The 16,684-nt window shown below is 36.8% G+C and overlaps 1 protein-coding gene across 2 annotated transcripts in view; it reads right to left on the bottom strand.

Moving 5' to 3' along the window:
• Positions 1-16,684, bottom strand: part of RSBN1 (round spermatid basic protein 1) — a 43,804-nt gene that overhangs the window by 13,134 nt on the left and 13,986 nt on the right. For both annotated transcript variants that reach the window (XM_061410551.1, XM_061410549.1), the window contains exons 3-4: positions 1,914-2,051; positions 1,217-1,359 (exon numbers count right to left, since the gene is read on the bottom strand). In XM_061410551.1, coding sequence (XP_061266535.1) covers positions 1,217-1,359; positions 1,914-2,051 — 281 coding nt within the window. The remainder of the gene's footprint in view (positions 1-1,216; positions 1,360-1,913; positions 2,052-16,684) is intronic.

The following is a 16,684-nucleotide window of genomic DNA, read 5'->3' as shown; positions in this document are numbered from 1 at the left end:
CTTTTTACTTTTTTTCTGTTATCTGATGTTTGTTTTTTAAGTTTCTACCAATCAGGAAACCAATCATTTCCTTTGGGGAAAGATTATAGAATAAATCTTTCTAAAATAAATAAATATATAATACTTTAGAATTTAGAATATCAAAATTCATCACTATGAGGTACAAAAACTGTGGTTTAGCAATGTGCAGAAGTTTTGGTTTATTGCCATGTTCTATCATGCTACCACCTCACATTTATAGTTTTTATAAACTATTTTCATAATTATCGCCAAGTACTAAGGTTATCCATACTTAAATCTAGTATTGCTTTTCTTTTAGTTTTAAGGTAAGGTCTAAAGCTAATCTGTTAAAACTCATTTTGGGGACCTTAATTTTGAGTTCCTATTTCCATAATCTAAGCAAATATATGCCATGTTCAGTCTCATTAAATGAGATTTGTTCTCATAGTTCTAAAGTAAGTTAATCTACGTTTGTTTTAAACAAATTTTGCTTCAAACAAAAAATATGTTAGGCCAATATGAATTACTATACATCACTGGTTTTACTCAGCGAACACTGATCACTTGTTACGTGCTATGAAGAATTAGACTGTCCTTAAAAAGGTTAAAATTTATAGTAAAAACCAAAAAATTTGTGAACAGATCATTAACGAACAGAATGATGTGTGAGCACAGAAAAGGGAATGACCAATTGTTTAAGGGAACAAAGAAAAGCTTCACAAAGGAAGTGACATCCAAGTTGAGTTTTGAAAATTCATTAAGAGTATATCAGGTAGAAAGGAAGATGATGAAGGGATGCTACTCCAAGTAAAAAGAGCAAGGCAAAAGCACACAGATGTGAAAGACCATGGTTTAGAAACTGAATTCAGTGTGACCGGACCAGATTAAAAGCAGATACACCTAGAAGAAATACTGTCAGGGCCAGATGATAAGAGAACCTTATCAACCACACAAAGGAGTTTGGACATTTATCTCGCAGGCAATTAGGACCCAGGTTTTAAGAATAGAAGGATTTTTTTTTATTTTTAAAAGGATGCCTCACTCTGGTATCTGTGTAATGAGTGAACTGGACTAAGGAACTGACAAGAGATTTACTTAAGATAGCTCTTTAAATAAGTCAGAAAAAATGGTTTTCAAGCTGCTCAACTCTCAATTATTTCTATAAGCAATCAACTAAAAAAGGGCTTTTGCTTATCTGAGAAAAACCAGTGTTTACCGTCGTCTTTTGAAGGGTGACTTTGGCATGTCTGCTGTAGGGATCATCTGCTCTCCTGGCCTGACCCACATGATGGGCCCATCATCACTCTGGGACCTACACTGGAGTCGGAGGCTGGAAAGTGTACCCCAGGGCAAAGTCATCTGGAAGTCAGAAGAATAAGTCACGTTAAAGGAAATTTTTTAGACTACTTACAAGTTAACCCCTCACACCCAAAAGAAAGCTTTAGGAAGCTTATTTTGTGTGTATAAGAAGAAAAAAAATGTTTTATTATTAGATAGTAATTTATATGTAAAAAAGAATAAGTGAAGTATTTTACTTAAATAATTTTCTGAACCGTTCTCTTCAAAATATGGGACAAAACTGAATTTTAATAGATAAGATCAGCTTGTGTATGCACGTGCTCAGTCACTCTGTCGTGTCTGACTCTTTGTGGCCCCAGTGACTGTAGCCGGCCAGTCTGTCCTCTGTTCACAGAATTTTTCTGGCGAAAATACTGAAGCAGGTTGCCGTTTCCTCCTCCAGGGGAAATTCCTGAACCAGGGATTGAACCTGCCTTTCTTGTGCCTCCTGCATTGTAGGCAGATTCTTTACCACTGTGCCACTTGGGAAGCCCCTACGATCAGCTTAAGATTTTTTAATGCAAAGTATCCATTTAAATAGTGATCAGAACTTTAATAATCTGAAAAACACTCACTTTCAGAAATGGTGATTCTTCTAACATATCAAGGAACTCTGGGAAATAATCACCAACTTCTTCATCTACTGCTCCAACGAGACTTATCTGCCGCATAGGACCTGCTCGGTAGGTGCCACAGCAGTATGTCCTGTTGACCTGAGATGAAACGAAAGGGGGGCGGAAAGGAGTGAAGTATACTATAAGAATCAGGACAGCGTATTGTTTCCAATGTTCCTATTTCTTTTACATACTAAGAATTCAATGGTCAGTACCTTGGATAAAATCAACAGTTACAGAAAGGCACCCTAGCACACTGACAAATATATTGACATATGAAACACAAACAGAAATTCCAAAATGCAAGTCAGTCCATGGTCCCAAGGAAATCTCAAGGAAATACTGAAAACATTAAGATATACTTAAATTTCTCTGGGAATGATGATTTTTAACTCTTTAAACACTTGTGATCTTTATTAGGGAAAAAAAATCAGTAAATAAACAGTTAAATTGACAGGATAGGGAAAAAAAAAACTATTAATTTGACAAAAAAGTCAAATTAATCTTCCATATTCATTTTGTAGTCCCTAGGCTGAAAGCTTTCACATCAAGCCAGATACAAGGACAACTACTATCAAAACCAATCTCCCATCACTTCCATATTAAGATTCTCCACCCAGGTAGGCTGATCATTTTTTCTAACCAATTTAGCCAAACTTGTATCTACCTGCAGTGATTTTTCTCTTGAGTCTGCCTTCTTGGAATGTCTTCTTTGCTGTCAACCTAAATCTTAACTTTCAGATATCAGTTCTAGACTTTTCCTCTGGAAGCCTTCCTGATTACTCTTATAATAATCTAATGTTACCTGCAAGCACATAGACATTTTGTATCAACTCTCTAGTAAGCTTAAGGCATGTTCTAAGCAGCCCTAAGAAATATGAAGCCCAGAGAATCCTAACCTTCACACAGAATCTACCAACAATACAAGCTGATATTAATTCTAGCCATATTATGTATGTTCTTAATACTCCAACCTCCAATTCAGAATGAATTGTTTCTCAAATGGAGAGACAGATCCTGTACATACAGATGACTTAAACACTAGATTCTAACCAGCATTTCACCTTGGTTCAGTAACCTAGCATTTTCTACCTTATGTAAGATGCAGATTAAGTTGAGAAGCCTAATATATAATTATACTTTTAAAAGGTAGGTCTCTATTGAACAGTCAAAATTTTTTTTTAAAGACAATTGTTACTGTTTCAAAAACCACCTATTTTGCTTAACAGAAAGAATAAAGGACCTTCTAGTATTTCTTACAGTTCTTTACTGCTAGTTTTTTAGCAGTGTTTTCAGAATCATCCCACTGCTTTTTTTTTCTATAGACAATTTAATGTCATTCCACACACACACACACACACACACACACACACACACACAAGGTCTGAGATCTTGTTATTAAATAGCAGTCATTTCTTAATTCCTTATGAATCTTTCCCCCCAGATCTCCTTAGGTGATCCCAGACCAGAATTACCTTGCATATATTTGTATGAATTACATTCCATTTGTTTGTATGATCATCATGCTATTAAAAGTCACGGGAGGCAGTCTGGGGAAAAGGATATATTATGTGATATAGAGGTAAAGAAGTTTTTCTAAGCAAGCATTATTCTAACCTTTCTAAGCCAAGCACCCTAAACAACTAAAGCAGATTTAACTTTGGTATTGATACCAGCTCTAGGAACCATATGCTTTCAGGGTTAATAAAAGAATTATCAGTCTCTTCCAAATACCTCCTCCAGCTATTCCCAATTATCATAAATTCCTTCCAGCAACGGCTTTCAAACTACATGGTAAGTCTCCCAAAGATGAATCACCATTTAAATCTCACATAACTTAACCTTGAAGAAGTACACAGCCATGTGGTAGTTTTCATCAACTTCTGTGGCCTGCTGGCTTTGAGATTATACAACTTTTAATGCATTAAAAATCTGAAATCACATTGCTTTAAATTTTACACACAAAGTGAAACTGAATTAACATTTTTATACAGTACTCCATGATTACCTAATTTAAGTACCACTAAATTCAACAGCACTGAGCTTGAAGACAACGTAAAAAGGCAAACACCTAGAATAATTAATATGTGACATGTAGTAATATAAAACATCCTCTCCTATTCTGGAAAGAGAAGAAAGTAAACCTGAAGAGGAGAAATTGTTGAATTTGTGCTTACTGAGTCTAGAAATAATCAGCCATTAAACTCTGGCCCCCCCAAAAGGTGGTAGTAGTAGAGCTGTTTAACAGTATCTACTGTTTATATATAATAATTTAACAAATGCTAATGTTTATAATGTATTTTAAAAATTAACAGCACAAGTTAGAAGACTGACAATATTTATGGCCAGAAATTCAACAGGTACTAACTGTGACCTAATGCCAAACAAGCAAATTACTAATTATCGCCCAGTAACTATTCTATCTTTTTTTTTCTTACAAAACTTCTTGGGCATAGAGCTGCTTGGCAGCTAAGTGTGACTAAATTCTGGCCAAAATGTTAGCATAAGTTACATACGCAATTTCCAGACCATATATAAGCTGCCTGCTTTCCACTTCCTCTTTTTTCTTTTGAGGGCCAAGTTCAACCATGCACATGACAAAGTCAGAGGAAATGGAAAAACCAAAGATAGAACAAAAGTAGAATCCAAGATGACATCAGATGGGACAGAGCTGCTTTACCTCTGGACTTGTTATTTAAGAGAGAAATTTATTTTGTTCTAGCTACTATATGTGCGATCTCTTTGTTATGGTGGTTTAGCCTATACCATATGTACACTTTGTACTAAAGGAGGTAATACTTCATATTGCACAGATGACATCTGGAGTATTATCTCCTGCTCTGGGCTAAAAAAAAAAAAAAAAGTCTATTACAAAAGCACACTCAAAAGAGAACAACTAAGATGATTAGTGACTTGGAAATCAGAAAATTGGAAGAATGATGAAATTAAAAATATTTCAGAAGTATATGACTTGAAATTATGAAAGTGGGGACACAGTAATCTTCAAATACTTGGAATCTTCTCACAAGTAGCCTTACATAACCTTAAATAAAGCACAAGGATTACAGGAAGGTCAGTATCATTCATTTAATCAAAGTTTACCATATATTATACACAGAAACTGTCCTAAATACAGATACAGCAAACCAGACCTTTAACTAGTCCCTGTAAACTTACAGTCTAGTAGAAAGAGGCAGACACTAAACAAATATTTAACTATAAAGTGTGACAAGTCTTCAGGCACTTTTAGGACACTATGAAGGAGAACATGGGATCCTGATCTAGGGAATAAACTGTTCCTCAAAAATAACAATGAATTAAACTCTATAGAACAAGTTTAAGAGCTTCCCGGGTACCTCAGCTGGTAAAGATCTGCCTGCAACAAAGGACACTATGGTTCAATTCCTGGGTTGGGAAGTTCCCCTGGAGAAGGGATAGCCTACCCACTCTAGTATTCTTGGGCTTCCTTGGTGGCTCAGAGGGTAAAGACCTGCCTGCAATGTGGGAGAGCTGGGTTTGATCCCTGGGTTGGGAAGATCCCCTGGAAGAGGGCATGGCAACCCACTCCAGTATTCTTGCCTAGAGAATCCCCATGAACAGAGGAGCCTGGCAGGCTACAGTCCATAGGGTTTCAAAGAGTCGGACACAGCTGAGTGACTAAACACACATAACAAGTTTAAAGGAAACAAAATCCTTAAGCATCACTCTTTCTAGGGTCTAAAAGAAAGCTAATGGTGCTAAATAGAAAACAAAAGAGAAAAATAAAGATGAGACTGGAGAAATGAACTGTAGTTGGATTATAGAAATCCTTGAAGGCCACATTAAGAATTTGGGAAGTCACTAAAGTAAAAGAAAGTTATCAGGTTTGCCTTTTTTTAGCAGGGTAGGGGGCCTGGGGTTTGGTTTGGTTTTGTCAAAGGGACAGTGAAAGAGAAGAGACTAATTAGGAGGTTTCTGGAATAGTCCAAACAAGAAACAACAGACTAAGCTTTCAGCAGTGGAGTTGATGTTTTAAAAACTTGAAAAATACTGATAAAACTGTGAGGTCTTGGGGAAAGACCAGATATAACAGAGAAGAGAAAGGACTGTCAAGAATGTCTTACAGGTTCTGCCCCTGGCAACCAGAGAAACCACTCTTTCTACCAGAGGAGAGGACCAGGTTTGGGTGGGGAGGTGATACCTTCAGCTGGGGACAAGATGAGCTGAAGAACAACTCTTCTAAAGACTCTCAAGGTCTTAATCCCTAGAACCTGTGACTGTTATCTTACATGGCAAAAGGACTTGGCAGCTGTGAATGAATTAAGACTTTGGAGATGGGGAGATAGTCTGGGTTATCCAGGTGAGCCCTAACTGTAATCATGGGTGTCAAAAGAAGGAATCAGAGGGGATCTGACAAAGAGAAGGTGATGTGATGATAGACGCTGAGACTGGACTGATGTACTCTGAAGATGGAGGAAGGGACTCACAAGCCAGGAAATACACATGGCCACTAAGCAAAAAAAAAAAAAAAAGGCAAACAAAAAACAAGCAGATTTTAAGAAAAAGAGTCTTCAGACCCTTCAGAACTGTAAGAGACTAAATTTATATTGTCTTAGTGAAATGGAGCAGGACCATATGGTCCTTGCCACCCACCATGTCCTATGCCTGCCTTTTGCCTTGGAAAACTTCAGTCAAGAATAAGTTTAATCAGAGAAGTGAGAAATGTGGGAACAAAGGAAAACAGTCAGAGGAGACTAAATAATAATAATGTAGTCATTAACCACAATCAAGGACTTTTAGCTGTTTCTCAAGGGCTATAGATAATATTCTGAGCCATATCCTGTGAGCTGTCTTGTAGATACTAAAACCTCCGGATGGAAAAGTTAACTACATGATGACCAGACTGAAACAAGAACCTGAGCTGCCACAATTCCAAGAATTGACTGCAAAGAAATAAGTCCACCCTGAACTGAAGATTAACTGTACCTAAAACCATCATGATGATGCTAGTCAGACCACTGATGACCAATCTGAAGATGACTGTTAGAGATGACTGTGCTGTTTCTGCATGGAGACCGCACCCCCCCGCCCCCCTACACCGTCTATAAATGCTCTCAACTCCCTGCTTGTCAGGGTTGGGGAAGTCAGCCTTTGGACAGATGTCTGTACTCTCACCACACCCCACCACCGCCCCCCCCCACAACCCCAGTTGCTGTCACCTGAAATAATGGAAACTTTCCTTTCCACCTGCCCACAATGTGGGAAAACCAGGTTCAATCCCTGGGCTGGGAAGATCCCTTGGAGAAGGAAATGGCAATCCACTCCAGTATTCTTGCCTGGAGAACTCCATGGACCAAACAGCCTAGTGGGCTACAGTCCATGGGGTTGCAAAGAGTCGCACATGACTGAGAGACTCCACTTTCACTTTTCCTTTCCAGCAACCTGGCCTGCTTATTGGCTTTTGAGCAGTGAGTAGCAGGACACTGCCCCTCCACCCCCCACACAAACTCCTTTCAGTAACACTTAGGCACTATGTTTTGTGGTAACTTGTTAACTTAGTTTTAAAAGAGACCTGACTAGAGAAAATAAGAGTTCAAAGAGCAAGCATCTTAGAAAGCTCCAAATTAAAAAAGCACAAAGGGGAAAGAAAAGTCGGCAAAAAAACAACTTACAGGAGTTGTCAAGTGGTCAGAGAGGTGTGAAAAAAACCGAGAGAGCACAGTATTATGAAAATCAAAGTAAGAAAATACCTCAAGGAATTTGATCAAAATGCTGCTGAGACTTCTAGGAAGATGAAGATGAAAAATGCTGACTGGTGACCTTAGCAAGAGATGTTTCAGGGAAATTAATTATGAGGCCAGAAACCAAACTGATGTGGAGATATAAGGAAATGGAGACAGCAAATGCAGACAATTCTTTCAAGAAGTTTGACTGTGAAAATAAGAATGGTTTGTGGTTAGAGAAGGACACAGGATCAGGGAGAAATAGGATGGAAAGACTAAGCAACCCTCAATAGGGTGTATAAGCTTTCAGCAGCTATATAAGAAAGTACGAGTTGCCCCACTACTCCATTAAGAGGATATTAAAAAAACTTCTGGATTTTCACTAATAAGTTAAAACTGGCATTTTAGTAGTTTTAATTTCATTTTCTTAGGAATGAAGTTGCATGCCTTTTCAGATAACAGGATTAAAGGGCCATTTGTATTTCTTTTTCTGTTAAGTGTCCATTTGGAATGCTTATTTTTATACTGTGTTGCTAGTATTTCTCTTATCTGTTAGTATTTCTAGAGCTCTTTATAGTTTAGAAAGGTTAATCTTCTGTCGGTGATACAAATTTGTCTTTTGACCTTGTTTATGTGATGTTTGGTTTTGTTTTGGTCATAGTTAAAAAGACCTTTGCCACTCCAAAGTTATGAAAGAACTGGCACACAGTTCTTTCATGGTACACAGTGATACCAATACTAATATACACTCTAGACACCCTGCTGTCCCAGCACTACCATCTCTGTCACCAATGACTTCAGATGCTACCATTTTTATATATCATATGTCTATACGTATTTGGGTCTATTTCTGGACTTTTCTGTTTCACTGAACAATGTTCACAAACTAGTCTATGCTTATTTAATAATTAAATCTTTAAAATATATTGGTATCTGATAAGGCACTCCTCCATCACTGCTTTTCTTTTTCAAAGTTCCTATCTATTTTTTCACATAAATTTCCAAGTCAAAATTGTCCCAGAAAAAAACAATTACTGGGGTTCTTATTGGGATTATGTTTGATTTACAATTTAGGGGAATCATCATTTGATGTTGATTCTTCTCAATCCAAGAATGTGATATATCTTTCCATTTACGTCTTTTGTGTGATGCTTTAATACTAATGCAGAGTAGTGAAAAGGTAAAGGCGGCTGCTAGTTAAGGTAGACTGAACGTATGATTTATTTTTATTCCTTATCAAAACCCCACTCAATTGAGAGTAAAACAGAAAGGCTATAAATTCCAGAAGCTCAAACAGAAGTGAAAATGATAAATACAAGCTATCAAAACATATTCTGAAGGTAAAAAATGTATAGAATCAGCAAACTGAGAACTTTGAACATTGAGTACAGAAGATACCTCAAAAGCAAGTTTGTGCTACAAACTCATGGAAAGGCTAAATACCACAGAAGATGGGAAACAAAGCACAGAACTAAAACAATGAAGATGGGTTTAAAATCTGTTTACAAGTCATTCAGACCCCTCCACGTACTTACCTTCCACCTCCCACATCCAATCCTTTTCCTTATTCTATCTATATTTGTGGAGAAAACAGACAAGAGGCTATAGAAACAAAACTACCAGGTACAACTGTGAAAGTGTGAAAGAAACCCTGTATACTGAAAAGACAGAATTAAAATTCCATATAGTTTAACAATGAATCACCTACCTATTTCCATAGTTCAGTTCCAAGAATTCTAGCAGATAGGGGTACAAGCTACTCTACTCCTCTAGCAAAAATGTGGTAGATTCTTAGCTGTAAAAATTAAAAGCCCCAAAGAAAAGATCTCGAAATGCTAATATCTGGAGTTTTCTGATAATGACATGGCCAGAGTCCTTACCCAGTCATCATCAAATGCTAAGTCCCATCTACAAGTTGATGAGTTTCTAATCAGTTTTGTACTGATTCATATTTAAATATAAACAGATGACCAGACCTTTGAAGAAAATATCTAACATTAACAGAAAATTAAGACAAACAAAAAGAAACTTGATGAAACAGACAACTTAGAGATAAAAGAAATTTCAAAACAAGTATAATTAATACCATCAGAGAGATGAAAGATGATACTGCATTCATGAAATAAAAACAGGAAAGTTATTTTTTTAAAAGAAGAAAAAAAGCAAAAAACAAGAACAAGCTCTTAAATACAAAGTAGTACAGCTGAAATAAACCAACAGGAGAAAAAGAAGATAGTTAAATCTCCCCAAAAAGTAGAATAAAAAGACAAAGAAAAATAAAAGGATTGATAAGAAAATTGGAGGTTCAATCCAACTCATAAAAGTTTCAGAAGGACAGGAAAACTGAGGTAAGGAAATTAACAAAGAAGTAACAGAAGAACAGAAGGATCATTCCCACACTGAAAAAACCTAAATGTTCATCAGAGTGAACAACAACAAAAGACTCATACCAGTGAGACCTGAGAAAAACCATAGGGGTTGGAGGTGGCCTTCAACTACAAAGTGGTGAGAATACATGTGCTTATTATTCTTTATACCTGTTTATCATTTATTTCATAAATTAAACATTTTAAAAAGCAAAAAGAGACCCATCTCAAGGCACATTATTCTCAGTGTTTTGAAATTTTTTAGGAAGGAGGTTTTGAAAGCTTCCAGAGAAAAAACAGGACACCTTGACTTTGGATTTCTCAGTAGCAACACTCAAAGCTTAAAGATACTGGAGCAACATCTTTATAAATCTGCAGATAAATGATCTCCAACCTAGAATTTCACATCTACCTGAACTACCAATCAAATGTAATGGTAGAAGAAAGACTTTTCAGATATCTGAGTCACTGAATTAAGGCAACAAAATAGTCACAGACCCCCAGAAGAGAAGAAAAAGGCAAACAGAAATCCCACTATATACGTGTACAGGATACGTGGGATGTATACAAGATATATACACCTCAGGATAAATCTCCAAATATATTCTTAATCCAACACAATAGTATTACAAAACTGCAAACATGCTAAATGCTCAAAAACAAGAAAATAAATTGATATAGTCACACATACACACACACAGTGGTTAAAATAAATGAATCTGAATTACATGTATCAATGTAATTCTAAAAAGCAATGTTGAAATTTAAAAAAAGCAATGTTGAACCAAAGCAATGTGTAGAATGATACATGCCATTTATGACTTAGTGTTAAATCACACAAAATTGTTACATAACATTGTTTATATGTGCATACATGCATAGCAAAACATTAGACGATAAATACTGAAATAAATCTCATAAAGACTGACTTCTTGGGAGAATAAAAATATTCCTTTAATTAAAATGAAGGAACCATATAAAGCAGGAATTCACTTAAAATAATGTGCAATTTTCTTTACAGAGCAATGGAAGGGGGAAAGGTGGGATGGAAATGAGTAAAGATCCTAGGGAAGTAGGTATAGAGTCTCTGTTTGGAATTATGAAGTTGTTTAGTGTTTCTTACACTTGCCTGATCACAAGAATCAAATCACTTGAGTATTTATCTCAGGTCTCACTCTAGACAGAATGAATCAGAAATTCCAGGAGTGGAACATGAGATTCTAAATATGTGTCTGGAACTAGCAAGCCCAGATTATTCTTAGGATCTGGCATGTTTGAGAAACTCTGGCCTGGAAATGGTACTTGAGAGCAAAGAACAAATTGAGTTCTACCACTTCCCAAAGTATGTGATGGGAAGGAAGAAGCAAGTATAATGAGAACTGGAGGGAGGTATGTAGAGAACAAAGAACAGGAAAAAATAAGGCTGCTACGGAAGCAAGAGACATAATGCCAAACAGGGAAAACTCACCCTCTAGTAAAATCAGAAGGCAAAGCAAGTAGGGGAGGATAGTTTGTACATAGGAGGGTAATGCCCATGAGAAAATGGTAGTTAGCTTTGGATGCATTAAATTTTTAAATGTATTTATACTACCTATAAAAGTTGAAACAATTATATTTGAATATATTTTGCAATATATATTGCTCTATGTCAATACATATGTAGTCCTTTAGATCATAAACTTTATAAAGTTACCCTGTATCAACTGAGTGTTAAATAACCTTCAGCTGTGCTCCCCAATAATACACCTTGTAATAAGGATAGCCATAGATCAGTTAAAAATTAGAAGACAGTAGCTTTACTCATAATAGCCAAAACCTGGAAGTAACCAACAAGTCCTTTAATAAATGAATGGATAAATAAACTGTGGTACATCCAGGCAATGAAATATTATTAATATTTAGTCCTAAAAAAAAGGAAAGTACATCATGTGAAATGCCGGGCTGGATGAAGCACAAGCTGGAATCAAAATTGCAGGGGGAAATACCAATAACCTCAGATATGCATATGACACCATCCTTATGGCAGAAAGCAAAGAGGAACTGAAGAGCCTCTTGATGAAAGTGAAAGAGGACAGTGAAAAAGCTGGCTTAAAACTCAACATTCAAAAAACTAAAATCGTGGCATCTGGTCCCATCACTTCATGGCAAAGAGATGGGGAAACAACAGAAACAGTGATAGACTTTATTTGGGCTCCAAAATCACTGCAGATGGTGATTGCAGCCATGAAATTAAAAGACGCTTGCTCCTTGCAAGAAAAGCTATGACCAACCTAGACAGCATATTAAAAAGCAGAGACATTACTTTGCCGACGAAGGTCTGACAAGTCAAAGCTATAGTTTCCAGTAGTCATGTATGGTTGTAAGACTTGGACCATATAGAAAGCTGAGCGCCAAAGAATTTATGTTTTTGAACTGTGGTGTTGGAGAAGACTCTTGAGAGTTCCTTGGACTACAAGGAGATCAAACCAGTCAATTGTAAAGGAAATCAACCTTGAATATCCATTGGAAGGACTGATGCTGAAGCTGAAGCTCCAATACTTTGGCCACCTGATGGGAAGAATTGACTTACTGGAAAAGACCCTAATGCTGGGAAAGACTGAAAGCAGGAGAAGGAGATGACAGAGGATGAGATGGTTGGATGGCATCACTGACTCGATGGACATGAGTTTGAGCAAAGCTCCAGAAGTTGATGATGGACAGGGAAGCCTGGTGAGCTGCAGTCCATGGGGTTGCAAAGAGTTAGACACGAATAAGCAACTGAACTGATCAAATCATGATGAGCTATCACACTGGCTATCAATGAGCTATCAAGCAGGCTTCCCTGGTGGCTCAGATGGTAAAGAATGTGCCCTCAACGTGGGAGACCTGGGTTCAATCCCTGGGTTGGGAAGATCTCCTGGAAAAGGGCATAGCAACCCACTCCAGTATTCTTGCCTGGAGAATCCCCATGGACAGAGGAGCCTGGTGGGCTACAGTCCATGGGGTTGCAAAGAGTCAGACACAACTGAGCGACTAAGCACACATATTAACCCATGAAAAGCCACAGAGGAAGCGTAAATGTATATTTTACTAAGTGGAAGAAGCCAATCTGAAAAGGCTACACATTATATGATTCTAACTATATGACATTCTTTTAAAGTTGAAACCATGGAAACACTAAAAAAGATCAGTGGTTGGCAGCGGTTAGAAGGGGAGAAAGGGAAGAATCAGGCACAGCACAGACGATTTTTCGGGCAGTTTGAAAATTCTCTGTATGTTACCCTAATGATGAACATATATCATTATATGTTAGCCCAAACCCAGAGACTGTACAATACCAGGAGTGAAGTGTAATATAAACTATGAACCTTGGACGATTACGATGTTATCAGTGTAGATTCAGCAATTAAATTTATCACTCTGGCAGGGAGAACAGGGGGCTGGGGGCGAGGCGGTGGAGAGGTGGGCTATGCTGATAATGGGAGGAACTAATGCATATGTGGGGACTGGGAGTATATAGGAAATTTCCGTACCTTCCTCTCAATTTTGCTGTCAAAACTGCTCTAGAAGAATAAAACAAAACAACTTCTTTTTAAAAAAGAAAAACCTAGTAGAACACTAAGCTAGAAATACACAATATGGAAAAACCCCGAGGGGAGGAGAAGTGGGGGGGAGGTGGTGAGGGGTGGTAGGATAATAATTACTGCATAGAACTCATCTTTCAGGAAGAAGCCTTTTCGAGCTGATTGTTTAAAAAAAACAGAAAGGAAAAAGCTAGCCAGCAATCTTCCTAACCTTGTGACCTGTGAATAGAAAGGCACTCCCACTTTAAAATATACAGTAAAAAAGCAGCATGAGTCAAAACGAGTCTATTGTAAGCTGTACTTAGAATGAGAGAAAAAAAAACCAAGTCTACCATTTTTATGCTGTTTTATAAAGTCAGTTAACTAAAATATTTATTTCTTCTTTTATGTAACACACTGTAGTTCTTTAAGAGTTTCTCAGTTATTTACCAAGCTACAAAGCACTCTTCTAGTTCTATGCTCTCTTTTTTAAAATATTTATTTATTTATGTGGCTGCCTTGGATCTTAGCTGTGGCATGCAGGCTCTTTGTTGCTGCTCACAGTCTTCTCTAGTTGCAGCTCTCAGAATCAGTTGCCCTGTGGCAAGTGGGATCCTGGTTCCCATACTTATTGCAGAACTATCACACTTCAAAGTCGAAACCATTAAAAAAAAGTTTCCAAGTAGCTAATAATTATAAGAAATAACATCCAATCAAAAAAACATCATAAATTATATATATTCCATAGTTTTTTAAGAAGAAAATACATTTCCAAGTGAACACTAATTTTTCTCCATTAACTGACCAAAAGATTTCACAAGCACAAACTTTTGGTCAAAACTGTTATTTAGCCAATGATTATTTAAAACTTAATTTGACCTGAATAATCCACAGAATTATAAAAATACCATATTACCAATATATGTGTAGTATTTTAGATTGGAAACTCAACTTTACAAAATTATCCTGTTATCAACTTCTAACAGATAAGTAATCAAATTTGAGAATCAGCTTCAACTGATATTTATCATGAACTTACCTCCTTCGGGGTTAAAACATTTGACTTTTTTTTGAACTGTAAAGGAAACAAGCACTTCCATGTGCATCCTAGCTTGCCTACCACACTAATTTAAATACATGAAAGTAACAGAAGCTATAATTTTTCTTGCACATAATAAAACCTACATTTGAATTTTACTTTCTCCAGCCAGAGCCAGTAAGTTCTAAAGTAGTACTTCTCAAACCTTAATATGTATATGAATAACCTGAGGATCTTGTTAAAATGCAGATTCTGACTCAAGACCTGGGTAGGGACCTGAGAGTCTACATTTCTAGCAAGCTCCCTGGTGGTGCCAAATTTATTCACAGAGCAAGTACCAAGCTTCTTTTAAAAAAAAAAGCATAATTTACACTATTTAAATGGCCATTGTTTGCAAAGCACTGGTCTAAATAATATTTCCAATTAAATTCCTAATTAAGCAACCTAACACTTTTCTGTCCTTATCTTACTTGACTCCTAATATGGATGTGATATTTAAGCCCTTCATCAATTCTTAAAACCTGTAAAAGTTGTACTGTAACCTTCCTTCTACCTCTCTTTCTTTTTGAATTCTTCCCGTGTTCCTAATACATGTTGGTGCATCAAAGAATTCCATTCACAGCTTCATCTCTTCCATTTCTAATGCTGTCCCTGGATCATCTATATATGCTAATGGTCCAACTTCTGTATCTTAGGTCTAGATATGTCTCCCCGTCTAAGATCCATATATCTTACTATCTAACAGAGAGAAATTTCTGTTTGTCCTCACAAGCACCTCAACATAAAATATCTCAAATTAAACTCAACACCTAGAAACCAACTTTTTCAATCCTGTATTGACTTTGTCACCACAGTCCGCTCATTTGTCCAAACCACATTTTAATACTCCATTCTCCTCCCTCACCAAGTGCAATTAATCCCATCTTCTAATTATTTCTCAAATTTCATTTCTTCCTCTCTAATGTCAATATCAGTTTGGACATGGATCATTTCCACTCTAGTTACCACAGTAATCTAACCAGTCTTCTCGCTTTCACTCTCATTTTCCTCTATTTCACCCTTCACAATACAGTGCAATCTTTGCAAACATAACTTGATAGCACTCTGCTATTAAAACTCACCAATGATTCCCCATTTCCTTCCGAAAAAAGTACTTTTTTTAAGCACATCATACGAAGCTCTTCACAACTGATTTCTGTCTCTCTCTCCAGTGTTAACTGCCCTTAACAGTCAGCATGTACTCTTACTATGCATGTCAAGCTATTTGCAGCTTCCTGAAAGCGCCCCATTCTCTAATGCCTCCATGTTTGCACAGGCTATTATTCATTATTCACTATGTTTAAGATGACCTTATTACGCTAAGTAATCTTCTTTCAAGACTCTATTCAAGCATCACATGCTTTAAAATGCCTTTTCTAATCACTTTAAGTCTGAGTCAGGTAACACCACAAACTGTGCTCCCTCTATTACAGGGTTTTGCCTATGCATTACGTCTCTTCTAATACTTAAAACTGTATTATAATTGCTAGTTTATTCATCTCTTCCACTAGGATTGAGCTCATCACTTAGTCCTTTTAAGAACAGACTGTGCAGTACATGGTAAGTTCTCAACAACTGTTTGCTGAATAAACTGTCTTGAAATATAGTCATGAATAATTATCATGGCTACATATTTAAACTATAAATAACTTCCATTAACTGTATCTCTAAGGTAATAAAAAATTTACTTCGCTTTATTTTTAACAGAAATTCATAAGGCTTAACAAAACACAGAATTTTGAAAAACATTACAATAGTTTTCTGAACACTGTATTAAAGTGAGATATTTTAATTTCACTAACCACAATATTTAGACAAATAAAAGCACTAGTTTCATCAGTGAGGGAAGGAGAATTGGTAAAACAATGCATCTGTCATTTCCGTGGCATAGGTTTGCACACTGTTTCTTTCTGGAGGGGAGAGGGAGGCATGTTGCATGGCTTATGGGATCTTCGTTCCCTAGCCAGAGATTGAACATGGGCCCTCAGCAGTGAAAGCACCAAGTCCTAACCACTTAGCCACCAGGGAATCCCCTGACCAGTAT

This window comes from Bos javanicus, chromosome 3 (genome assembly GCF_032452875.1).
Source record: "Bos javanicus breed banteng chromosome 3, ARS-OSU_banteng_1.0, whole genome shotgun sequence".
Classification (NCBI taxonomy): Eukaryota; Metazoa; Chordata; class Mammalia; order Artiodactyla; family Bovidae; genus Bos; species Bos javanicus.
This window is presented reverse-complemented; position numbering and strand designations above follow the sequence as displayed.